The following is a 27653-nucleotide window of genomic DNA, read 5'->3' as shown; positions in this document are numbered from 1 at the left end:
TAAAACAAGACCTTTGCATGTGTGTTTAGGAAATGTAGTATTTTCCGCATACAGGTAACTGCTAACTTCCGAACTGACATAAACACACTTGTAGTAAGTGGATCACACCGGAAAATAGCGAGCGGTTATCTAACCGCTAGGACGAAGGGAATCCGATCAAGTGCAAGTTTACATCGTGAGGCGTGACACGCTCCACTGGCACTTAGACTGGCAGCACGTTGTTTCGCAACACTACCTTATTTGCCTACTACCTGGTAAACTACACTGTTCTTAATAATTAACTAGGATGCTCGGATAAATAGCAATTTGTCGCAAAGCGATAAGTAATTTTTATTAAATTTTCTATTATCATGCTTCAACTCGACCGGAGTGATATCATGGTTTCACAGAAAACCGACGTCAAACAACCCTTGCGTGACTTGTGTGAATAAGGTTACCGAAAGCTCAATTGCCCCCTTCCGCATCTCAATCCCAAACCCCAGTTCTCCAACAACCCTTAAATTCATAACCCCCTAAAGGCCGGTAATGTACTTGTAACGCCTCTGGTATTTCGGGTATCCATGGGCAGCGGCGATTGCTTACAGATCAGATGTCATCAAATGATCCATCCGCTCGTTTCCCGGCTTATGCCATAAAAAATGAACTATGTATAATTGTGTGACTATTTAGAAAACTTTTCTGAATCTAAGGTAGCAATAATGAACTTGTAAAGGAAATTGGAAATTTGGTCAAACTACTACCTGACTACTGTAGTTAAAGTTTACTTCAGCGTACCGTAACATTTTTTTATGAAAGTATACATAGTATGCTTTGAAGAACGCTCGTGGAAAATCTTTGATATTTTTATAACTCTTGTATTATTTTCTAGTACTTCGGTACCAAGAATTATGAGCAAGTACTACCATCAGAATGCAGAAATGAAATAAGTGCTAATTATCTGGGCCCGCATGCCGGATGTTTTTAGAATCTATACTTAATTTAATTTTCCATTTGTAACGTCCTCTTACTCTTTACCGTGACATAGTTTTAATTTTATCATTACCGAGAAATATAGCATAGGTAGAAAAAATAGGCACTGACGGACATAAACGCTTATGAGCAGTTTTCCCGGATTTCATTATTTGAGTTGCTATTTGGAAAATCCCTAGAACACTTGTATTTGTTACCTAATTGCTTCAATCCTTCTTACTTGTAATGTGGTTTATAATGACTCTCAAAAAGTCTATATTGAGGTTCACTTCTGCCTTCCTAAGTAATGAAATAGTTACAAAAAGTCTACCGGTAAAGAACTTAATTCCTCTTGTAGACGGTATACTTACTAACATAGAGTTTTTCAGGCTTTGAGTGTTCATTCACGCATTAGCAAATACTAGTAGTTGCAGTTTTATTAATAAACCTAATACTAAGACTGTATGTAGTGCAGTTCTATATTAAACAGTGGAATTATCACGAATAAATAATACCGAATAGGATCGTGCACATCCCATGTTGGATATGTTCCAAACATGTCAGATAGTGGAAGGGCTCTACGTGATTATCTACATATACTATGGTTATTTGTTCCCGTTTTCCATAAAAATACAAGTTTATAAGACAAGGTACCAGCTAAAGTTTCAAAACAGGAAAAAAGTTTATTTTAATGATCAATAAAGACTGATTAGTGCAACAAATCATGAAATCTGTAATTATTTGTCAATAAAGGTGCGCTAACAAACAACATTGCGTTTCTCGGATTGGGTACAAACTTGGTATAACCCATACAACCCGATAAAGGCCGACCGTTCTGAATGGCATTCGAATCAATTTACCGTCGGTACGCAGCGGCGTCTCCTTACGATTCACTCTATTTGTGTACCGCGATTGACGTTACGATCAAATTAAATAAATCCCCGATGTTGCACGCAAACCGCGACCTGATGAGCGCCGTCGATATCTTGCCTAATTTACTGCTTGTACTTATGTGAATGCTCTCATAAAAATATCATCTCACCCGTACTAAAACATGGACAAACAATGCTACTTCTATTCAGTGTAATTATTGTTTGATATTTTGTGTATCCATGTAAATGTTGAATAAGTAATTGTGACATACTTTGATTTAAACAATAACCGGATAGAAAAAAATTACAACATGAAAAATAGGGCCATGGCGTTACTTGTGGTTGGTGCCCTTGAAAATTAATATCTTGTTAGCAGTTTATTCGCTTTTGTTACAGTCACTCAGAGTAGATTTGCGAAAGTCAAATGTTGTCTAACGATTGGGCACGGCAGGGTCTGTCACGCGAGCTCGACACGCCGCACGCCGCATACAGCACCGAGCATCGGTTTCATCAACATTAGTACTTTGTTGCAATTACTCGTGTACTAACTTAGAGGGGCGGGACTAGTTGTCACAAGTGTAGCACGTGGGCCAGGCACGTCACAGCCGACGTGCGCCACCAGCACTCAAATATGAATTAAACAGTTAATGATCGCTGATATCGTCGCAGACGCCGAACGCTCGTCTCGTAGTCGGTTGCGTAGCGATAGTTTTTCTCGCGTCGCGCGTCAGTCGCGTCACAGGGTGAGATCGCACGGAAGCGAAGGTTGCGCCCGTGACCGCGCCCGCCCGCCGCCGCCGATAACGGCCACCCGCCGCAGTCGCGCAGTATCGCGCCGCGCTCGCTGATCCTCGGAGCTCGACCCCCGCGCGGAGCCCGCTCGCCGCCTGGAGCACGAGGACCCTGTGTAGTGATGTGCCCGCGTCCATGCCGCCGATGATGTGTGGGCGGCGAGTGAGTGAAGTGAGAGTATGCGCGCGAGGTGACGCCAGGCCCCGGCCGACGCGACCGTAGCCCGACATGTGGACACTGCTGCTGCCGCTGCTGGCGGTGGTGGCGCTCGCCTCCGGGGCTGCCTTCACCCCCGACAGGGACTTGCTAGAGTGTGCGAGGTTCGTTACTGAACAATGCTAACAAACACTCCGATCATACCACGATAAACATTCCCATATAATAATAAACAAGTGCCCATGAAAAATGTTATCGCCAATCGCAAATTTCTGCTGGGACCTAGAAATGAGCTACCAAAATAATTTTAATGGGCACGCAATATATTATGACACGGCCTGCCCATTGTTACCTCGTACAGCTACGTAACTATTAGAGAAACGTTGTAATTAATTCAGAAATATGTAATTTAATTATGTGAAAGATTTGAAATATTTTTCTTTGTATTTTTTTGTTTCTAATATAAAATACCAAATTAGTACATATTCGTGCACTCGAAACTGAAGTGGGATCCCTGAAACAAAGTGACAGTGTTATTGTATAGTGAAGTTTTATTAATAAATACCTGATGAAATAGACATAATTTAAGTTGATGTGCATAACTTAAGACAATGTGGGGCGACATCCCTAATATGTCGCAGCAGCATCTCTGCCACTCCGTCAGATAAACCAAGACTCAGCGTTCCCATATAAATATAAATATCGCGTATGTACACTTGTGTATGTTGGTATAAATCTGGCAAGCGCGCGAGACGCTAGACGGTTGCGCGCGCGCCGGTGTCACCGCCACGGCCGCGTCGTTTGGCAAGGCTAGCTGGCCACTAGGTAAACACTAACACATTACACACCACAGGTGGAAGCTCTGATTCCCGCCGAAACAGACCATTATCTGACAATACTGATGATGATTAGGATTTATCACACAGCCAAAGGCGAAACATTTGAGGGGAACCCAGAGTCCCTTCTTGTTAAAAGAGGCCTTTGGTCAACAATGGGCACTTATAGGCTAGTGTTGTGTGACACAATCAAAACAGTTAGGGGACGATAAGTTAACGATTCCATCTTGGATGCTTTTGTAAGCACGTCAGAGACCAGAGACGAAAGCTAAATGTTAGATGTAACTTAAACTATTATAAATACACCAGAACTTTGACTTGAGCACAACCTTGCCACATGTTCTACATGAGCTTATTCACAAGTAACGTAACGTAGCCAACAACAGAACGTAATTAAATAAATCGTTGTAGACCACTTTCTGCAATTATCAAAATCTGGTACCTAGTCCAGATTTATTTCCAGAGCTGTGGACTGCCTAATGGGTTATGAAAAGCAGGAGTTTTAATGGGGTGGTTTTTAGTCAGTAAGAGTCTGACACTTCCTCTTGCTTCGCCCAAGCCGAGTTTACCTTAAAGGCGAGCTTAAGCTAAGCCTTACTATTTGCCGCAAGTAACTTATCACTGTTATCAGATGTTAGATGAACAATCCTCGTTTCTTTCTTATATGCCGAACCTAAAACTGGTCAAAACACAAACACACACACACACACACACACACACTTTTATTGAACATGTTCAGCAGCGGAGACGTCTCGTAGTTGATACGATGATGATGATTTTTATTGAGGCGAAAATTCTGAAATTGAAGATTACTTAATATTTAATTTAATCTCTTTAATTCGAGATGTTACTTTTCACCAATAGATAGTGTGATTCCTGTGGAAAATTTAGGGGTGTAATTTATTGTGATTTTTATCAAGCGCTGAGAAAGCTAGATGAATTTATAATATTTATTTACCTTACTTACATAAACCTAAGCTAACCGTATACTAAAGAGACAGTAAAGTAAAAAAAATATGCGAAATGTGGCTGAAGCAGCAGTCTATTTTCCATTTGAAATATTGACGCCTTTCCTGAGCCGCCTAGAAACCTCGATAAGTCGGAAACTATCGTCCAATATCTAAAGCAAGCATCAACATGGGCATTCCATTTCCTTACAAAATGCACCTTCTTGCTATCACTTTGTTTATTTTGTTTGTAATATAGGTAAATTACATATTTTTCTCTCGAATACTTGACTGTTAAGTATATACTTTTCAGCAGATAGTTATCTTTCGCACGTACGATGAGACTATCACGTATCAAATTTTACATACTATTTCCAAATTGACTGCTTTGAAAACTTTCTATAATACCATATAGTGTATAATAAAATACCCTGTGTTTTATAATATAGTAGGCTCGGTAAATTAAATGAGACTTGTATACATGACATATTGCTGAAAAGTTAATGTAAAATCAGTTAATTACCCCTGTAACAAAATCAATCGATATTCAAAAATCAGTCTACATTTTTGTACCTCACTTTTTTAATAAAAAATTATTTGGCTTTTCAGCTTGCCTCTAAAAGACAAATCTATCAATAATCTAGTTTTTATTTCTACTACATGCAATGTCACGCCTTTTATCCCCGAAGGGGTAGGCAGAGGTGCACATTACGGGACGTAATGCCGCTATACAACACTTTTTACCATTTGTGTTATAATTATTTTATTTCTACTAATATAAGAACTTTGAAATTAGACCATAATGAGATTTGAAGGATTGGATCTCAAACTGCATTCACACTTACAACTATTACACCTTACAACTAGCACCGATAGCGTCGATAGTGTTACTTTAAAGACCGTGAACCGTTGCGTGTGAAGGGAAAAGTTTAGTGCACTAAATAATCACAGACGTTGTTGTATTAGTAAACATTTCTAGGCTATTAATAACTAATATGTTTACTAAGATGCCTAGTACGTACCTTCATAGTTAAAACCTAACTTACAAAAACAAGGTATCTAGAACACTGAACTTTCAAAGTAGACGAAATCAAAATTCTAAGAGTCATGTCAGTCATAAAGTCTATTTCACTAATTGTTCTAAACTGTGAACGTGCCAAAAATAATTTCACCGGCACCTCCATCAGTCAACTGTAAGATAATCTGAATATATAAAACAATAACAGACGCGTGTAAAAACATTATGTATTGTTTTACTAGCTTTACACCTCTCTGTACAGAGAAAATTTTGCCAGCTATAAAAATTAAAATTTACTAATTCTTACTAATGATATCAATTTAAGATCTTCGAAATTTACTTGGCGTCTTCTGTCTACCAGGATCTAATTGGTACAGTGTACATACTCTCTTCTGGTCCAAGTTTCTATATATGTAGATTTACATCGTTCATGCTTATCTACCAAATGAGCCATCACCATAAGTTTCGCTCATTGGTCGATCCTACATGTCATCATGTCTGAAGATCGTAGCTACGGTGGGATGCAAATCTGGAACGGATCTGTCATCCTAACAAGAAACATAGTTATGGATGTTAAATACAAAGTAGGTTAACCATAGTTTAGTAGCAACATAAATCTATCTCGGTCGCACCCAAGATTCGCTAGTGTCCAGAGAAATGGCGTGAATCAAACAGCATCGTGTATATCAAATGTAATCCAGATACCAACCTTGTCAAAGAAGGCACTAATGACCTATTGACAACAATAGCTTTGGAGAGTGGCGAGCCAAAATTAAACCCGTTTATCACAGCTATTTGCGTCACTAATAACCCAAATATAACCCAAGTGCTCGGTTGCGGTAACTGTGACAACAAAAATAAACCCTTGCTCTGAATACCTCTTTGCATCGACTAGTAATATTGCGTCTGTTCGCGCGGCCGACTCGGTACGCTACATACAGCTCACACTGCAACATAATCAACCTGTATATACAAGGCAATACATAATTCTACACCAAATTACATTATCGAACCGATTCAGATATTGTGATTGGCCAAAATGTGTTTATTTCGTGTAAATAGTGCAGTCAAACGAATCGTTTACCATTCAACAAACTTTGGTTATGACGTAGCAATTTTGTTGGTGCTATTATGAAATGTATTTATAGTTGAAATTTGCACCAGTCGACTTTTTCAGTCGTCATGTGACCGTAAAACATTGTACCGGACGTGACAAGGAGTAATGATATGCAATTATTGTCTTTAGAGACCCCTGCCATACTATTTTGTGTTACATATCAAAGTCTGTGTTTCTCTCACGCTGTTAAGATGGCCGTCATAATAATAGTACTTTCCACGATGGCAATGAAACTATAATCAGTCCATCAGTTTGGCTTACTTCTACTCGTGTTGCGTTTAAAACTATAGTCCTTCACATTCGCTTCATATTAAAGTTTCCGATGCCTCTTCCGGCGTCAAAGGCCAAAGTAAATATATTTAATCGACGGCCATCAATTTGTAAATAGGTATTGGAACATGCATGTTATATCTACGTACGTACAATATATTATATACTTAGTATTTTTATACACAAAATTCTTTTAAAATAGGTACTAATATTTTTCTTTAATATTATTTTATGGAATTGTTAAAATGGCCTACCTATTTTTATTTAATTATTTAGCACGTTTAAAAACAACAATTAAAACTTAGATTGCAGAAATTAAATGAATCGTTAATGGAGCTTGTGGTAAAAGTATAATCTTCGTTCCATGCAAAACGGCAGTTAAATCTTTTCTGTTCGAATAAGGTTGCACACTACAATGGCTTCATAACTATAAAATAAAATAAACTAACAACACGAAAGATGATTAACTTGTGAAATATGTATTAGAATTTAATGAAGTCTTGCAAAACATACATTTTATAACACTCAATTCAGTATCTATTGAAATTATGAAATTAATATAAAGACTTAGTTAATATCCACAAATGAACTTGTATTTTATACATGCAACCTCTTCAGGTTTTCCAGAATGTTTTCCATTGCTGTTTGCTATGATAAGATAAGGATTGAATAAATCGAATGACAAAAATAATATCGAACATACAATATCTATATTGCTACAGTCGTTCTCTAGTTATTGCCGTACACATATATGTACAATTGTACATATATACTAAGCCACTACCTCTAATCATTATTTTTAACATAATATACCAAATGTAAGCTTTGCAGTTTCATAAATCAAAAACTTTAGTATAAAACCAAGTCATAATCTGTTCCTACTAAGCATATTCATGTACTTTCCGTAGTTTCTTTCTGTTACCATCGGTTACCCACCTACATAATGCATCTATATGTATGAAGGTGGCAGGTTCTTATTCTAAAAGAACACAATGTACATATGTAGTATTTAAACTAAAGTTTAGATGTTCACGTAGCATAGAGCGATTCATATGAATATCACAGCAAAATATAATTACTTGGACCTACAAGGAGATAATTTTAATAATTTAGCTATGTATTTCTTTCTCATTCGATTCCTGTAAATTGCTGTCTATTCAGACAATGTAATCCTTAAATTGACCATAGGTGTAAACTGCTTATTTCTATAAAGCGAAGAAATCTCTACTTCACACTTTTCGCAGTATAGTGAATATTTTACTCCAACAAAGCGAGCAATCGCACGCATTTGTATGGGCCTATATAGCCTCGCGAGACTTGAATATTCAACGTGCGTTTACTAATTTACAATTTGGACCAATCTCATCTACTCTCTAATGATATGTCCGGTTATATCCGGTTACTGCTAAGAATTCCCCTAATAATGTCCAAACGTTTGCTGCTGACGTGATGGTGATGCTGCGACCATCAATCATCGAACTTGACAAACTAATTGGTGATGACAACATGTCGTTAATTAGGCTGCTACGGCAGACTACTGGTAGACAGTTGTCCTTGCTGTAATTTTCAGAAAACGTTGTGATCGAGTAAATCTTCGGCTATTTAAAGATCATTACCTAGATCTAGAAGATTGTCGTAAATTCGGCGATGAGATTTTTAATATGATTTGAGTCATAAGCGTCTAAGCATGTGTGTAGTCCGTCAACCCCGTGTAGTGACATGAGCAACAATGTTGATATTTTTCCATCACGCGATAGGTCCCCGCGATATGTGGGGCGTGCTCAGACACAGACGGGCTGGACGCTCGCCAGCTCGCCGGCCATCGCGCCGTCTTCACCCGCCCGACACTTACAACACGCAATTATCAAACGAATACGTCTACCTCTGATGTTCGCCAGATTCCATAAAATTCATGTTTCCGATCTCACTAATAGAATCTGATACATCTTAAATTACATTTTTAATGTATTTTAACTGAAAGAGTAATGTTTGGGTTGTGTGTTTAAAGAAAGTCTTGTGTTTTTTTTATAATTAGTCACTAAAATACCTGGACATTTACCTACATCAATACAAAAATTGCTTTGGTTAAATCGTTAAACTCAATGTCTCTATCAAATAAAATGTCTTAAATTTAAAATTATTTTACCAGGTGGGGATTATAGTCTTGTTCATTTATGAATATAAATTGTTAAAATGGCCTACTTACATCACATTTCCGACTACAATAAACGCAACTATCACTTTTTTTTTGGGAACTATTTGTATTGAGAACCACCTAGATAATGCTGCTCTGCCAAAATTCTTAAATGTCTTATTTGTCGGACTTTAAGTATATCGTACAATAATAGGTTAGTGACATAATACATTATTAGGCAGTTGTATCTTAGATATTCAAATCAAAACGACATACGAGTACATAAGTGCGTGTAATAGCAGGTTGTCAAATTGCGTGCCGCTGCTAAGTATTTCTTCCGCCTATACTTTACCTTTCTGACTCGATCGTAAACTACACTGTCATCATGAATCCCATAAAAAACTTCCGCTTTGATTTTGGCAATTAAAGAAACATATATAATCTACGTCGTACAAGTATTATTTGTGAGGAAGATTACTTAATTCTTTTGTGAGATTCCTATATCGTGTCCTACCTTTTGTTATTACATTTTTGGCAAGTCTCGACATTGACAGCGGCGTCTGGGATCGCGCGACGATCTCCTGCTACCATAAGAGCAATTCCGCGGGCAGCGACAAGGGTAGGTCGCCGCCCGACCAGAACCAAACCCGTGCGTACCCGTGCTCAAACAACCATCAAACCACCACAGATAGGGCCCAGCAGGGCTGATGCTGACCCGAAATGACCTGAGGCTGGAAAAACAGCTCCTCTAAAAAGTTACTGAACCAAAATTTCTAGACTCACCGACAGCTTCATAAATTTACATGAAATCTGATATAATAACTATCTAAAGGAATTCAAGTCAATGTAAAGACTAGAGATAATTATAAAATTTTCCTTAATAAAAAAAAGTGTGTAAAAATATCGAAAAAGTCCTTTGTGCTAAAAATAAAAAAGTGATATGACACATATATCATAATTACCCGTATACGAATACAAATCAGTGGCAATTAGAACGGAGAACAAAAATAGAACAATTTATTATTGAACATCTTTATAAATAGCCTCGTAATTGTTTCTAGCGTTGTAATAAGTCTTTAAGATTCATCTTCAGTAGTCAAACCAAACTGAATCATGTAGGTAATTGAAACGATTGAAACAAATTGTAATTCAGCTTGGCTACACAAGTGTGTTTTGTATTTTTCTGTAACACTCTTTTATACGACAAGAAATATTGAGGTTGATGCTCCTATGAAATTCTTTTCAGTTATAAATTCTGCTGCTAAACATATTTGCGAAAATAGAACAATAAAGTACATTATAAATGTCAACTGCAACAATAGGATATATTTAGGGGTTGCAAATTGGAATGTCAATTGTCACATTAAACAACAGAGGAGACGAAGCTGTAAATTAACCTAAAATTTTATTTTTGCATGAAATTTCATTAGGAAAACAAAACACGTTCTAGATTTTCTTTCTCCGCTCATTTGTCAACCCTACCGGAGCTGCGGACTGCCTAGCGGGTTAGAGGGCCTCCGGCTCGAAAAGTAAGAGTAAGAATGGAATACTTTTTAGTCAGTTAAAGTCTGACACTCCCTCTCTCCTCCCAAGGTGGGAGGAGGCATTGGATGATTTTATCCCCTGAACAAAAAATGTAAGGGATAGTTCAGTTCAGATCAACCAGAATTTCTTGAAACTACGTTCAATCCTATAATTTTATCTTTAACTAACAAAGAAGGATACTAGCCTCTCAGATCTGCCCGGAGGACACGGTGGAACATACGCTTGCGGTCTGCCCTGCGTGGGCTGAGCACCGCCGTGTCTTCAGGGATGTGGTTGGCGACGGCGCCCTCTCGCGTCCGGCACTGATACAAGCCATGGTGCGGAGCGAGGGGGACTGGGATGCCGTCTCCTCCTTCTGCGAAGCAGTCATGCTAGCTAAGGAGGAGGCGGGGCGCGTGAGAGAACGAACCTCTTCACGCCCCAGCCGTCGCGAGAGACACTCCGGGCGTCGGGGATCGCGCGACGATCTCCGGCCACCGTAAGTGCGGGTCTGCGGACGGCGAGCAAGGGTAGCTCGCCGCCCGACCAGAACCAGACCCGTGCGTGCGGCGCGTCGCGTTCTGCGCGCGCCTCAAAGAGCCATCAGACCACCACAGATGGGGCCCAGTAGGGCTGATGCCTAATCCGGAGCTGCGGACTACCTAGCGGGTTTACCGGGGCTCCGGCTCGACGGGCAGGAGTAGGAACGGGGTGGTTTTTAGTCAGTAAGAGTCTGACACTCCCTCTCGCCTCGCCCAAGGCGGGAGAAGTCATTGGATGATTTTCCACCTGAAAAAAAAAAAAAAAAAATCGCCTCTCAGATCTCTCTAAAGCCAGTCTCAACACTAACCCTAATTACGGAACTACTACGTACTAAGTACGGAAAAAATATTTAATTTTCTAAAAGCAGAAACACTAGCAACTTATTTGTAAAATAATAATTCATACAGTTCCATACGTATAGCGCTAACAGACGTTCTAATGCCTCAAACATTTCAAATCCATTTATGAAATAAACAGATGAAGACGCGGACTGATTGCTTACTAATCTTTAGATTTAGTTCAAAGAACTGGCCAATTTATCACAGGATTGATGGGATTGGCTCATTACTAAAATGGCGATACCAATGCTTCTTGAAATATATTGCATAAACTGTTACCCGCGACTTTGCATCGCGCTCGTGCATTTAAATTCCCATGTTTTCCCATTACTGTTCAAACTGCTCTTTACTGTACACGACGTCAACTCCAACGTGCTTATGATGCCCTAATACTTAAACACCCTACGTATCACATTCGATATTATTTAACGTGCTGAGAAACGTAAACTTCCCAACAGTATCTGCTTATGCGCAGGTGCCATTTATGGAATAAAATATAAAATTAAAAATTATTCCACAAATGGCACCCACAAAAACACACCTATGGGTGTCCAATGTGGAGCATCTCCGGTGCCATTTAAACGGGTGTCCAATGTGGAATACCTCCTTTATCTGTTTAGTACCAACTGGACTACGATACTTATAGATCGGGTAACCTAAATCTGAACGTTTATGAGAACTTTATTATTTGGTAGCACCACAAGATGAGCGTCGAGCGGGCATAAATCTTAGTGACGTTAAATATGTCCATTTCAAAATGATAGTGAAATAAAAAGTCCATCGTTAACTGTGCCAGATGTTTTGCGTATAGTTCGTAGTACCGTAGTATATTTATATGGTAAATAGTTAAATACATCTTACATGCACTTAATCGCTTATTATGACGCTGAATATACTCTATTATTACAAATAAGTGAATACGTAATTAAAATAGTAGTATAAACAAATTGTGATTGCTTTTGTTTCTCGTTTCCACTAGTGTTAAGCTATATGTACCAATGAATATAATCACTACCAATCGGTGAAAGCCAAACGCATCCACTGCAACGTAACATAGCACATCTCCTGCCTGCTCGACACTCATCTTGTGGTAAAGAATTTTATAATAAAATAATAAAATTCTCATAAAAATTCAGATTTAGGTTACCCGATCTATGAATTACCTACATAATAAATACATAGTGTACATAGCTACTAAATACTTACTTAAATCCCCCGTAAGACCTTCTAATACGTTCTCACAACCCATAATAATCGTCGCGTGACAATATTAGTCCAAGTACTTATATTATACAAAAGAAAGAGTTGCAATGATGACCTAGAACGATAAAGTATTATTTTTACTACTATTCGTCTTACTTTGTTCCGGGTTGTTTAGCAAACATGCGACTTTTCACAAGTTACCTTAATTACTTCCAGCCCGGTCGGCAGCTAATGCATACAAGGTTAATTTGTGCAGCAACATTACGCTGTTCCAAGGAAACTCATTATTAATAATACGTCATAAAAATATGTCATTAGAATACTAATGAATAGTGTTATGAAAAACTTTTATAACATTTGTTTTTAACGTTGCCCCGCACTAGGATTTTCTCCTGTATCATGGGTGCGTTTACAAACATACAAGTTCACATGCACATGACACCCAGACCCAAAACCACAATTTGTGGATCACACAAAGAGTTGCGACGTACGAGAATCGAAGCGGCTACACTGTACAGTACTAGTACAGTGTAGCCGCTTGCCCAGCCACCACGCCAACCGTCCAATCAAACTTTATACTTTTTATTACGTATTTCACTATGCACAAAAGTTAAAAGTTGATTCCTAAGATATACAATTATGTTAAAGAAAAATGTTTACCTACTTGCAAAATTATTGAAAACTTGTTACATACTCGTATATTAGCAATAATACACCTGCCTAAAACCCTCTATATTACATTATTTACTAAACATATACCTATAAACATTGCCATTGTACCTCGCTACCGTGTACGTAGATAGTAGATACACAAGTACATACCAGTCTTTATTAGGTCAAATATCCCGCACCCAGTGACACAATAAATGCCATCTGCTTCCAAAAATATTTCCTTTTTCACTAGAAACCCTATAATATCAGGGAAAGCTATTTCTTTAATAAGCTTCATTGTTTATCTTGGCCAAGTATTAGTCAAGTGTAATGTTCTGGTGTCAACGATGTACGGGGCTCGGAATGAGCATTGAGTTATTGTCCAATTAAGTAGAGGTTAATCTTTATAATATGTCGTTATGTCATTATATCTATTTGATTTAATCACATCATCATACTGCTTTCTGCTCGGCTTCTCCCGAATTCTTCTAAATGTTGGAGATTTTACGGTTATTTTGCTAGTTATTTTACACCCGGTGGCTTATAACTTTTTAGTGGTTATTATATTACAAATCTAAAACCGTACCGACAAAGTTAATGATGAGACAAAACGATAACGTGTTTAATTTTGGATAGATGACGCCAAACATTGATGGAAAGCTACCCTGAAATTTGTATGGGAAAAAGAACGACTAGAGCCTTAACGTGATGAATCCAAATCAGTTGCAGTAGCTCGCCTCACGAGATTATGTGTAGGTAGGTGCACCTGCACATATAGGTATAAAATAAAAATAACTTTAGATCGCAAGCACTTGTTATTCGTGAATTGCATCGTCCACAAATAGGCTTACCTTACCTCCTGTATTGGTCATAATCCACACATGCAACGTAACTGCTTACCTTCGTCTGTAATTGGATTACAGCTGCGCGAGGCACACCTAGTGTTGTAATATCAATTAACAGTATCCAAATACTTAGGTATTAATAATTGTGAAAAAGTCATCTTTAGTTAGTTAACTAGGTATTACCTATAATATCCGTTGTTATATTTCCAAAAGGAACCGTCAAAGAAGGGCAGCTGTCTTAAAGATGATGAGAAAGATGTTTTGATTATAGCCATTTGTATATTGAAGCTTTACGCAGGACATCAGATTACTTTAAATGAATTCATTGGTACAAAGTTTTCTCTACACGTAGTTACATATGTATGCAGTTACATCTATCCAAAAGAGCCAGCCGCTACGAAAATTGAAAGTGACAAAAATAAATAATCTAGAACAGTCAACCTACATCCGAAAAAACTTTCAAAGAAAGTCTACAAAAATATTGTCGCAACTTATGAACAGGATATTTGTCTAATTAATTACTGAGAACGTGTGCACACCGACACGGCGCAGATACAGATACGTCACACAACAGTTACTTACGAGAGATTAAATCCATTATTGGGATTAAAATGGTTATTATATCTACGATATAGGTGATCAGTACTCATTTCAACCAATCTTCCTTTGTTTGTTGCTAATTTCGAGGGGTCGCAGGCCCTTAAAGTAATCCTAACTCAATTGATTTGTAGATTTGGTATATCTCAATCAATCTTCACATATGAAAGTCTTGTACAGATTTTAGTACAGATTTCATCCTTTATGAAAGAAGTTATAATCCACAGCACGACACAGTCCACTTCGGGACTAAAGATAGATCTCCTTTACAGAAAAAGGATTTCCTACAATAGGAATGATGACGGGGTATAAAATATAAAAATGTATTTAGTCCGTCAGTTAGGTAATGAAAAAATATGTATTATTCACGTATTTTTTGTTTTGTCAAATAAGATAATAATACTTAGATAAAAACGAATCAAAATTTAGGAGTGGAAGCAAATATGTCATTCCTACGTAGAAATGACGTCTCGAGATATTTCAAATCGATATATCTTCGAAAGTATTTGTTCCCGAAAGAAAATAAAAAACCGTGTCTAATATTTTAAAATAATTTACAAGACGAACATTAAGATAAAAATTAGTCATCCAACCTATTGTCTAATATTGACAGGCATGCTATAGACTGCAATTAAAATTGTTTAAGTTTAACAAAGAACGTGGTTGCATGTGTAATCCCTGAGTCAGTTCTTATAACACATGCGGAAAAAGTAGCGATGGTTACAAATATAATTTACTCTTCTTTGAATTGCATTTTTAAGGGTTCATGAATACCTGCAAAACTTGGGTACATTTATTCAGTACTTAATTTCCTTATTACTGAACTTAGAACTTGCATAGTGGATTAACTATTCCGCTCACGTGTCTGTCTTTTAAGGTTTCGTCAGTTCTTACTTAGACAAAAGGAAATATACATAATAAAATTTAATTAAAGTATGTACTTCCCTGCTTGTCAGAGAATACAAGGCGTAACGTTTACGCTATTACATTTTAGACTCAATTTCCAGTGACCCTCGTGCAGACGCTCGTTTGCTACCTATTCCATAAAAATCGCACCCTCACTCAATGCTTAATCCTGTTCGTTTGGTGCATATTTAGGTGACTAATTTATCGTAACTTTTTTTCAGCCAGATCCTGTACATGGACCAGCATGTATACGATATTCCAAAAAGCTACAACAGAAACATTCCACCCGGTAAGTCCACATTACTAGTTTGTAAAATTAACGTTTAACATTTACTTTAATCTTAAACCTTCAAAAATGAAAAATAGCCATATTAGGTTTAAGTTTGTAACCTTTGTTCAATGACGAACTATTTTTAAAAACACTTAAATTAGATTTTGGGCAGGTCATATTTTTATAAAGTCACGCGTAGATACGGTCGCAGCGCGGCCCTCGGCTGAGCTATCCACTTAGCACCGGACATTATTCAGCACAACTACGCCAGTTGCCGGCGCTGCCCGCAAAACCAATCATTAGTCAAGCCGTAGGTGATTGTCGTACGACAACCATCGCTGCTAATTATAACCCACCTCCTTACCAAGCAACTTATAAAACCACATTTAGAAAACATGTTAAGAGAAAATATGGTTAAAGAGGAGGCACATTGAAAATAATGAAAAATAATAACTGAGCTAATTCATTTCTCTAAACAATAACCAAATTAATTTTACACGCGCCTCTAGTTTTGACGAATAATTTACCGGATTGGAATAATTATCATATTTTAGCGACGAGACATTCTGTGTCTAAAACAAAAGTAGTAAAACTGAAATCCAGTAATCCTAATGGTTCTGCATCACGAACCTTCACGGACGTTCGTTTGCCTATAGATACTAGCAATATCTGGGTATGTTGAACGACCACGATTTACTAAATCTTCTAGAAAAGACTTTTAGTATGTTATAGTTATCAAGATCTAAGAAAAGTAAATAGCTACTTACTTACTTAGTTTAAATTCCAGAACATCTTTGATTTCATGGTTTTTCCTTTCCTAGTAGGTCTCAGTGAAAGTTTTCATTATTCCTTTCACGAGATCTCAATGGCTGAAGTGACATGTTTATCACGCTGTTACAGTCAAAACATTTGGCAGCACTACTTGTGACAGAGTTCAAGGACCCGCCCAGGGTTAGGGTGACCGAATACTAATGCACAAAACAATCCGAAATAAAACAAACAGTAAACAATTGACAATAACGATTAGGATGACTTTAGATATTGGCATAAAATTATACGGGATGATCGTCTACCATTTTTAAGAGAAAAAATCTCAATTAACTACTAACATAGGTGGATAGATTACAAGCTAAAAAATGTCTCATTTATCACTTAGAGTCGATTTATAAACATAATATTTCATATACTTAGAGTAGGGAATTTCTTTTCTCTTTTCATAAGAGTTCGCCTAAAGTAGAGGGCTGACTTACGTGAAGGCAGTGGCCTACTCGCTTAGCTAATATTGCGGCTTTCGGCCGTGATATCTCCGCTGCCGTACAACCATTGATTAGGCGCTATTATACCCGAACAATGTGTCATTATTTTAAGGAATGTAATACACAAGTTTTCCATTGTTCTTTTTTTTTCAGATAAAAACACGACAGTTTACGTTGGGGTGAATGTCAATCGGGTATCTGGAGTAGATGAGAATAAAGAGGTAAATACAATTAATAAATTATCTTATCATATCTGGCTTCTGTAATATAATCAGAAACCGATAGTTCATACTAGACACCATTTAAAAAAAACATCAATCAACTAATCCGCAAATTCGTGGTTACTTGCCTTACAATTATGTTTAGTGAATTGACTAGATATTTTGTGATTCCCAGGAGATAACACTAGACGTGTTCCTGCAAGTATCATGGGCAGACAGCAGGCTGCACGTGCCACCAAACATGCCCTTCATCGACCTACCGTGGGAGTTCCGCGCCCTCATCTGGACACCAGACCTCTACATCTGGCAGCTCCAGACCATGAGGATACTCTCCGTCCTCCAGGAGATGGCGTCACTGCGCCTCTACTCCAACCGCACCGTCTCAGTCAGTATTGGGTTCGTCCATCACTTTATATATTATTTACAATCTACATTACTCTCTACTACATACACATAAGTCAGATTAACTTCCAAACATCATTATAATAAAACTGTCGCGTACAAAGATTTATGTTTTCACCACAGAGGTTTATTTATAAATCTTATTTATACAATTCATTTAACGCATTGCCGACAATAAGTCGTAAATTCTAAACTTGATAAATGAATCTCTATTTTGATGTAGGTATTACAGTACCTACTTAGACATGATGAAGCCAAAATGTCACATACATTGCATAATGTACATAATATGTATTTTTTCTAACTTAAAACATGTTTTTCTCATTGTTATTGCTAAAAATAAGTTTTGACTGTGATCGCAGTTGAATCTTTAATTATTATCATTGTTATAAAAACTACATAATGTACTCACAATATATAAGTATTTTATGATATTCTTTACTGTGTAAATTAAACATCTGGACCGATTTGAGAAAAACTAGAATTTGGTTTTTAGTGATTTACGCGCTCGGCCTACTTACCAGCTAATTTATATCTACGTACATAATAAAACACAATATTCCAATTTACGTTTGCAGTGCGACAATAACAATTAAGTGCGAGATGGACTTCGTTCTGTATCCCCTGGACGTGCAGAACTGCGCCATCGACTTTAGCAGTTGTAAGTATTTTCTGATCTTATGTATATTATGAAAGTGTTTATGGTGTACCCTTAGTACGAGTTTGCTTTACGTTCTACGAAATCGAAATGAGACGCGTTCGGTGATCTGATTGGTTGATTCAGGCGAGTTGGCGAATCAAAGCGCTGAACGCGCTCTCGTTTCGATCAGCTCCTGGCGACGGTGCACTGGCGACTTCATTTTGAAAATGAGTTAAAGCGCGCTTGTTTATTTGAAATGTGAAGAATGTGGAACAAAATTAATCATTCGAAACTGTCCAGGTCAAGTACCCACAGTCCCACACCCAAACAATTAACACAGTCGCGGTCTTTGAGAAACTCAGTGCGAAATGTTTCAGAATCATAAAATGTGTTTTGATTTCTTAATGCTAGACAAAATTACATGTTTTGTCTACATGCCAGTTGTTCGACTTTGGATTCTTAAATGTTTTTATAGATTGCCGAGTCTCCACTGAAATCGTTTACGATATCACTGTTAGACGTTTACAAGTTTACGATGATTGGGTAGACGTTGTTTAATGCCAGTATTTATTATTTCAGACAAATACACGACGCAAGACGTGCGCTTCGAGTGGCGCGAGGTCGCGCCGTGGCTGGGCATCGGCCCCGTGGGCAGCGAGCAGCGCAGCCAGTTCCGTCTGCCCAAATATGTGGTCACCTTCGTCACGGACAAAAGTAATCATATTCGCAATTTTGGTGAAGGTAAATGTATATTTATTGCTTTGCGCTTGTGTTTGCGCCTCGTAACTAACTATGTACCTATTAACGCTAACGTGCTGTTGCTATACGCTGGCATGTCGCCCGCACTGCTTGGCGCGGATGATCGCGATCGCGATGGGTCGGTATTCAACAAGTATTACAAAATGAAAAAACAACCATCTAACAAGAATATGTATATACCTACATCCGTGCCTTGCAACATCTTAGTGTCTGTGACTGTGTGTGACGCACGATTTGATATTTGATGTTGTACCTATGTATTGTAAGTCCGTATAAATATAAGTATTGATGGCAATCATTAAATGACCATTTGATAAGAGCAGGATCACCCCAGATAATGAACTATAGCACGATGTTGACGCTTGCTCAGTGCTGAGCCCGGTGGTAGGGCCACTGGCATTCAGAGCAAAGCGGTAAGTGTAGCCGTACCTATAGTACTAGACAGCACCGAGTAAGTAGGTGTTTCATAGTTGATAGTAAGTGTTCTAGACTTTAGGTAGGTAGTTAATTTAGCACTGACCACTAAACACGAGTAGATAGTAATGCAGTATGGAGGCTGAATTTGGTTTGTTTGGCGGTGGTAGGGGAGCACTCGGCGGCGCGGCTGCAGATCAAGCTGTCTCGGGAGCTGCGCAGCTACCTGCTGGAGAGCTACCTGCCGTCCTCGCTGTTCGTCATCATCTCGTGGGGCAGCTTCTGCGTCATCCCGGAGATAGTGCCCGGCCGCATGGTGCTGCTCGTCACCACGCTGCTCTCACTCGTCACCATGTTCGATACAGTCAGGTGAGTCTCCTTACTATCAAAAAGTAACTAGGGTTTCATAGTGAGCCTAGTTTCCCACCATATATTCCCCACTTTTACGGCGCATTCCAATAAACTACGGATCGGTAGATTTGCTTACGAGCCGTAGAATTTTGACACATTTTGTATGGAGCTTATGTCAAAATTCTACGGCTCGTAAGCAAATTTACCGATCGGTAGTTTATTGGAACGCGCCGTTAATCTATAAGCCCTAATTTTACACTTAAGTTGCAGCGAAGTACTACAACCGTAGCTCGTAGCACGTAGGACGTAGTGCATATTTCGTAGCATGTAGCTCGTAGCACGTCCCTGCGTTCTCTCGCTATTATTGGCAGACGCGTCGAGTGAGTCTACGTTTTGTGCGCGTACAAAATTAATTGCGGGAAAATGCTGCTACACGCTACGAACTACGCGCCACAAGATGCGGGTGTAATATTTTGTCGCAGCTCAAGTGCAAAATAGGGAGATTTAGGGCTGGCGCATGTACCTATGAGTAGAAACTTGGCTCTATGTGTAACCTGATTACTTTTTGACAATAGTTTGGTCTTGGCCAAATTTTCCTTATTTTTTTGTGAGATTACCACAATTATTCATCTAAACTTACTGTTGAAGACATAATAAAATTTTACGTAACAAAGTACCTACTAAAATTGGGACTTCTTATTTTACATTTCAGCACAAACTCGCCAGACGCGCTTGAGCTGAAGTGTATCGAGGTGTGGTTGATATCATGCACGATATTCGTGTTCCTGGCGCTGATGGAGTACTTTGTAGTGTTGTTCGGTATCCGATACGACAAGAGCTGGAGTCGACGGCGAGCAGACCTGCGCCGAGCCGCCTCCGCCGCGCAGCTTGCGCCGCCGCCTCTACACATCAACCACTCGCAGGTGCGGTCCTATCTTCTCTGGCACTGTACAGCTACCCCACCACAATACTTACCACCTAACAGCCCCGGTCTCTAGCGCACGCTTGGCACGGCGACACTAACGCGCCAGATTTGCCTTCGCAGAGGCTGAGCACGCCGGTGACGGGCACGCCGCAGGGCGGGGTGTTCTCACCCACATTGAGCGTCGAGGATGACGGCTTCAAGCAACAGATGGAACACCAAACCATTCAGAGGGTAAATACCACCAAGCCTGACCTCGCCCCAACCATAGAATAAATACGTAACTCCCGAGTACCTCAGTGTAGCATTACACTGCATGTGAAATATTTAACATACCACGTATTATTTAGGTGCATTAATTTTTAAACTTAGGCCACCAATTTCTAGTCTCTCTCGGGAAGGAATTGGAGACAAAATAAGGTTGGATGTGAAACAAGATCAGTCAGCAAGGTAAAATATGAATTTAAAGCAACAACACTGCACAGTGTGGCTATCGTAAACTTAACAAGCTGCAAGTTACACAATAATGTAATTATGTACAACAATAACTAGCTTAGACTGTATTTTCCTTGGGAATCTGATGTTTGGCAAATAATAGCAGGCAAGCATATTTAGTGCATGCCAAAAGATTACAAACAAATAATTATTTTTGTTAAGTATTCTTGGTATTCTATTGGTGGTGGTATGATTTGTAGAGTACTTAGATACAAGATCCACACTGCAGTAAAGATACTTAGTTACTAGTTGCAGTAACTCGGCTAATTTGGGCTAGTAAAGCAGTACCTACCAACTTACGTAAAAATATTAGAAAAGGCAAATTAAACTCGCACTGCTTATAATCACTGTTATTGTGGTAGGAATACTAGGGCTCTTGACGTATGAGTACTTAGAAATGGCTACAGTACCATAGTCTGTGTGTAGACCGTGTTAATATATTGGAGAGCTGTAAGAAGAGCGCGGCTTAGATATTGTGAGAATGATTATTTTGTTATTTGTAGGACTCCCCGATACTGGAGTCGATGCCGTCGGGCGGCGGCGGGCCGAGCGGCGCGGTGGCGCGGCTGCGGCAGGCGGTGGACCGCGCCGTCATGTTCTGCGGCGCGCAGCACGGCGCGCTCGACAAGTTCGCGCTCATGGTGTTCCCCATGTGCTTCTGTCTGTTTACCGTCATATACTGGACCACATACCTCAGTGAGGCGCACCGCGCCTCGCGGCTCAAGTGACCATACAAGTGACAAGTTCTCGCACGGTTACATCACCTACTTGTGATTACAGTGCCTATGCAGACGTTGTGACGTTGTTGTACATATTAGACGAATTACTAGTCAAATTATAAATATAAACGTGTGACCCTCTATTTGTAAGTCAAAGCCTTTAAATACTTAATGAACAAGGATGAACATTTTAGCGGGAAGTCGAGATTCTTCGTGAGCGAAAATGCAATTGTAAAAGTTCCAATGAAGTTTGTTCATAGTGTTCTTAAAATTAGAGCTGTAAATGTGCCTTGTAAGAATACGGTTTCAATTTTATAAGATTGAGTACTGTGACGCTAGCAAATTCTAAAATTATTAGATATCTTAGAAATGCTCAGAACAAAGAAATCAATTCGTGAGATTTAAAATCGTATAGCACAATATGAAAAAGAAAGATATCGTTAAGTACGTAAGCGGGCAGCATGGGGACCACAGTTAAGCTCAATAGTACAAAACTATTATAAGAATAATGCCTTTTCTGACTCGGGTGCCTTTTGCCTTGTGTTTTTCCAACGAATTTTGATGAAGATGATTTTCTCTGTCTACTTATACTCGAAACAAATGTCTTATGCAACGAATACGCGTAACATGGAGTGTTTCTATACTGCTTGTCTATTGCGTCTCCTGAATACTTATACTTAATAGTTAGTTTCTATAAACCTTTTCTTGTTTTCGTTTTTAATGTAATTTTTTAGTCATAACTTTGTAATCCTTGTTTCCTTTTTATTTTTTGAAAGCCATTTTCCGTATAAATTAGATCATGTCTGTAATTGATCCCAAACTCGTAAATGGCATTTAGACAAATGCCTACCGGTAGGTGTACATTGTAATATAATGTATCATAAGTCTAGCAAGTAAATACTTAATGACTAAGGCCTGATAATACCGATATCATAGAGATCGTAGTGCTCATTTAGTTGTATTAACTTATTATAAATTAGCTTATAGGTTGTCATCCTAAGATAATTTTATACCTTACACATGTTTTAGGGATTAATTTTATGGAAACAAAAAGTTGTGTATAATTTAATATTTCATTGCAACTAGTTATGAACAGTCGATTATGCCGTTTTCGCACTATTTTAGTCAAGTAGCGAATATTTATATTAGCTCTTTATGCTTCGATTTTGGGATAGAGGCGAAAGAGAGCTACTATGTACTTACTCGCTACTAAAATACTAGTAATGCGAACGAGGCATTGAACCTAGTCACACTTTGATAAATTTTGAACTCCAAATGTTCAATCGTGTTTATGTCTACAGGTACACTTTTAATTACTCCCAGTAATAAATAGGAACCTTCAAGAAATATTTGCCTTATTATTTATGGTTAATCACGCAAATCAGCAAGAGAGGTAGCTTAGTTCCGTACCTACTCGCTAATTTGATTTTAATTGAATCGACTTTCTATGTCTATCATATCTACAGTACCTAGGTACCTAACAATTGTCAATTTTAATAATTAGGTATTATACTAGCTTCGCGAGGCGCGTTCAATTTTTATTATCAAAGTGTGGCCAACAGAAATCAGTAAATTGCCTAATACGTTATTAAAAAAATATTTTCTGTAATTTGTTCCATCTAGTCACATGCGGTTACCATAATAATAATTTATATTGCATACATCATTATTTCATATTTAAGTTCATATATTAAACGCAGCACAAATCTGTTTTACGCACAAAGTGTTTCATCTAATCATTTCACAATCTTGTTCCCAGTATAGTTGTAAGTTAAAGTTACTAAGTACTTATAGTTTAAGGACGAAGCATCGTGTGATAATAAGATGAATCATTAGTTATCGGTTTGTTATTGTTTTTTCATACCGCCACAGACGTGTACTTTGTATTGTACACCGAATTTGGGAAAAAATAGTATATTGCTGAACAGACGACACTCCTCAGGGCTGTTAAAAGCTCCCTGTCTATCTATACTTGGGTCAAAATCAAAGTGAAATCTTTTGTAAACAAACCACAAAGGTAAGATTAAATCTGTACCCTTACTTACGTTTATCGAAATCGAAACGAGACCGCGTTCGACGCTCTGATTGGTTGGTTAATTCACACCGGCCAATCAGAGCGCCGAACGAGCTCTCGTTTCATTTTCGTTCAAGGTAAAGCAAACTGTACTATTTTTTTTTTTTTTTTTTTTTTGAGGGGGGAAAATCATCCAATGACTTCTCCCGCCTTGGGTAGGCGGGAGGGAGTGTCAGACTCACTGACTAGTTCCTTCTCCTGAAAACCTGTTGTCCGCAGCTCCGGATCGGGCATCAGCCCTACTGGGCCCCATCTGTGGTGGTCTGGCTCTTTGAGGCGCACGCGGAACGCGACGCGCCGTACGCACGGTCTGGTTCTGGTCGGGCGGCGAGCTACCCTTGCTCGCCGTCCGCAGACCCGCACTTAACGCGATCCCCGACGCCCGGAGTGTCTTCTGCGGCGGCTGGAGCGTGAGGAGGTTCGTGCCCTTACGCGTTCCACCTCCTCTTTAGCTAGCATGACTGCTTCGCAGAAGGAGGAGACGGCGTCCCATTCCCTCTCGCTCCGCATCATGGCCTGAACCAAAGCCGGACGCGAGAGGTCACCGTCGCCGATCACATCCCTAAGGACACGGCGGTGCTCAGCCCATGCAGGGCACACCGCTACTGTATGCTCCACCGTGTCCTCCGGGTGATCCACGCAATGCCGACACCCGGGCGTTTCCTCCCGCCGAATCCGAAACAGGAACCTACCGAAACTTCCGTGTCCGGTAAGCACCTGCGTCAGGCGGTAGGTGAGGACGCCGTGACGCCTCTCTAGCCACTCCTCAAAGGGGGACTTACCGCTGCTATAACAGCGAGCCCAGCCCTCGGTTGCGATAGTCGTTGCTTCCATTCCGCCATGAGATCGCCGAACGAGCTCTCGTTTCATTTTGCGCGAGCACTTTCGTCTCCAGATCCCACGCGGTGATCCCGCAAGGAGGTAAAGCAAAACTTGTACATAGGTCGCACACTTGTAGAGTGTGAATTGTCACCCAATAAAGTGGAAATTGAAGAAACGAAGTTTTATCCTTATGGTTACAACAAACATTTCACATCGAAAGCACTGTTATTGTTAAAAGTGGATGGATCGATCGTTTGATACTAAGTTTATTTAAAAAATAAAACTGCTTCGGATCTTATGTTTAAAGATAAAATCAAAGCATAAATTGTAAAATGCGAAATGCTAATAATTCAGTGTTAATACATTGTGCACACTGTGGCGGATAAACATACCTAACTTCTTCACTTACTGAACAAATTTGTGCCTTTTCAGTCATTTACTTGCCTAAATTAAGACATAGGGTTACGCTTGTGATTCATATCTGTTATCTAAACTAAACTGTGGAAAGGCAGTATTAAAAACCTTACAAAAATCTTAGGCAATACATAATAATAATTATTAAGTGAATTAAAAAAAATAATGAAATAAAAGACATTATTTTAAATCATTTTCCAGCTGTTTTATTTAACATATTTCTCTATTTGATTGTATTGTACATACATATATTACACTATCTACATAATAACCAACAATTAGTGCTATTAAACTATTCATACCCATAATATGCTGCTTCTTTGAATGCCTTGAGCATATCATCAGAGTTCCTTCTTATCCTTCTTCCTATTGGCTCCAGGTCCTCATAGCATTTGGGGAAGACTTTTTCGATTATGTCCACAGCCTCTTTCATGCCAATTTGTCTGACAGCCAGCACAGAATATAGAGCCTTGGTTTTCACACAATCCTGATAAAGAGTGTTTATTATGAGTTTGTCTCTTTACACAAACATTTCATGTTCTTATAAGAAATAATGAGTAAGTTATTTACCTGATGTGCCTTTTTAATTTTGCCCCATGAAGCATCACCCTGTGACCAGGCACTTGCAAAGGAGCAATGTGTAAGGTTAGCTGCCCTAATCTCCGTGCAAGCTAGATGTTCCATATTCTTGAAGTCCAGCTGGTTCCGGCAGTAGTCAAACATGTGTATCATTTCATGTGCTAGTACTCCTTGCACCATTCCTTGACGGGTTGAAACATTTTGGCAGACGACTATCTGTAATTGCACACATTCAATGATTATTTTTAAGATAATACTCAATTATAAGCTATAAATATTTGTCTCATCTTCATACTATTATAACACTGCGGTTAATATTAGTTATATATGAATATAATTTGACTATGTTATTGCAATACATTGCATCATACTTCTGTTATGTAAAAATATAAGTTCTAACCTGATTCAATTCTGGATCATAGCCCCCACTGACAGAGTAGTCACATATTTCACATGATATGTGTCGCCGAATGTCTATAGGGCTGTAAAAATTAACAAAATTAATAATCAACTTTGATTGATAACTTTATAATTAATATTATCATTGTTTACTGTAGACACAATACTCACCATCCAGAACTTTTCAAAGCGGCCATCATTACCTTTACAATAGAACCTAAAACGGAAAATAAGTTTAACTTTCAGAATGAATTAGGTACAGATTAGTAGGCAACTGTTTTACTATGGAAATAACTTCTGTTATTAGATACAAAAATCGAAAGTACTTACTGTTTTTGACACACTCATAGACGTGCTGTTCACATTTAAACTTATCAATGTTCTCTTTTCCTTCTTTACCGATCAGAATATTACTTAATTTCGGTGTAAAGGTACCGCGTCTTTCGGGATACAAATCGTAACCCCAGGCTTCATCCTTCTTTGGTGCAGTCTCCGATTGGCTCTTATTAGTATCATTTGATGCAGGTTTTGCTTCTGCAGACGACTTATTCTTCTCTTCAGACATTTTTAAACGATTTCAGCTGATTATTGTTACAATGTTAGGTTATGTTCTCTTCTTTCGATGAAAATGAATGAAAAGTTATCGTAATATACAAAAATATAAATTCACAGTATACTCAATCAAAAACAACGATATTTAAAAGAAATAAAAATGGATTTTTCATTTAAATAATCCTTTTAATTGCATTATATATTACAAAAACCCTAAACCCCAATGTTATTATTGTATAATTTGACAACTAAACTGACGTTTGACGTTACGTCTAAAAAAATTACAAACTCGTGATATAAGTTTTTTAATAAAATATTACAAAACTTTTTGAGCACTGCGAGTCTGCAATTAACGATTATTTAAAAATTATTCTTATAAAAAAACTTTGCAACTAAATTCAATGCAGTCCTTCTGTGTACTTTAGATAGGTATATGAAAAATATATCAAGGTATGACTGTGCCCTCTTTGTCGAGTACGACACGACACTGGCAAAAGTGGCATCGAGGGTTCAAATACCAGCAAGGCACAGTGGCTATTATTGGTTTCTATGAAATATTGTAACATCAACAATAAATTGAAGGACTAGAATTGTACTCAACACAAGAGGTAAAATGGATGTTGGTAATATTGAATTAGTGTGGCTCTGCTTAAGGGAATTACAAAT

At 38.5% G+C, this 27653-nt stretch overlaps 2 protein-coding genes across 4 annotated transcripts; one reads left to right on the top strand and one right to left on the bottom strand.

Moving 5' to 3' along the window:
• Nucleotides 1-2302: 2302 nt before the first annotated feature.
• On the top strand, nt 2303-25652 carry LOC118266945 (gamma-aminobutyric acid receptor subunit delta). Of its 3 annotated transcripts, XM_050702992.1 has the most exons (11): nt 2318-2932; nt 15919-15986; nt 17378-17445; nt 17621-17841; nt 18426-18508; nt 19067-19228; nt 19831-20029; nt 20724-20934; nt 21057-21167; nt 21932-24298; nt 25143-25652. In XM_050702992.1, exons 1-10 carry the CDS (start codon nt 2841-2843, stop codon nt 22154-22156), a joined length of 1440 nt encoding a protein of 479 aa, XP_050558949.1. In that variant the 5' UTR covers nt 2318-2840; the 3' UTR covers nt 22157-24298; nt 25143-25652. The 3 variants fall into 3 exon arrangements, with proteins under 3 accessions (XP_035436496.1, XP_035436498.1, XP_050558949.1); XM_035580603.2 differs by lacking the exon at nt 25143-25652 and having other exon boundaries at nt 2303-2932; nt 19067-19201; nt 21932-23982; XM_035580605.2 differs by lacking the exon at nt 25143-25652 and having other exon boundaries at nt 2315-2932; nt 15923-15986; nt 21932-23982.
• Nucleotides 25638-27243, bottom strand: LOC118266946 (mitochondrial inner membrane protease ATP23 homolog). The gene is made up of 5 exons (XM_035580606.2): nt 26766-27243; nt 26607-26652; nt 26437-26518; nt 26028-26252; nt 25638-25944 (listed from the first exon to the last, which is right to left on the bottom strand). The coding sequence occupies exons 1-5, from the start codon at nt 26998-27000 to the stop codon at nt 25750-25752; spliced, it is 783 nt and encodes a 260-aa protein (XP_035436499.1). The 5' UTR covers nt 27001-27243; the 3' UTR covers nt 25638-25749.
• Nucleotides 27244-27653: the final 410 nt, after the last annotated feature.

The sequence above is a fragment of the Spodoptera frugiperda genome, chromosome 23 (assembly GCF_023101765.2).
Source record: "Spodoptera frugiperda isolate SF20-4 chromosome 23, AGI-APGP_CSIRO_Sfru_2.0, whole genome shotgun sequence".
Lineage (NCBI taxonomy): Eukaryota > Metazoa > Arthropoda > Insecta > Lepidoptera > Noctuidae > Spodoptera > Spodoptera frugiperda.
This window is presented reverse-complemented; position numbering and strand designations above follow the sequence as displayed.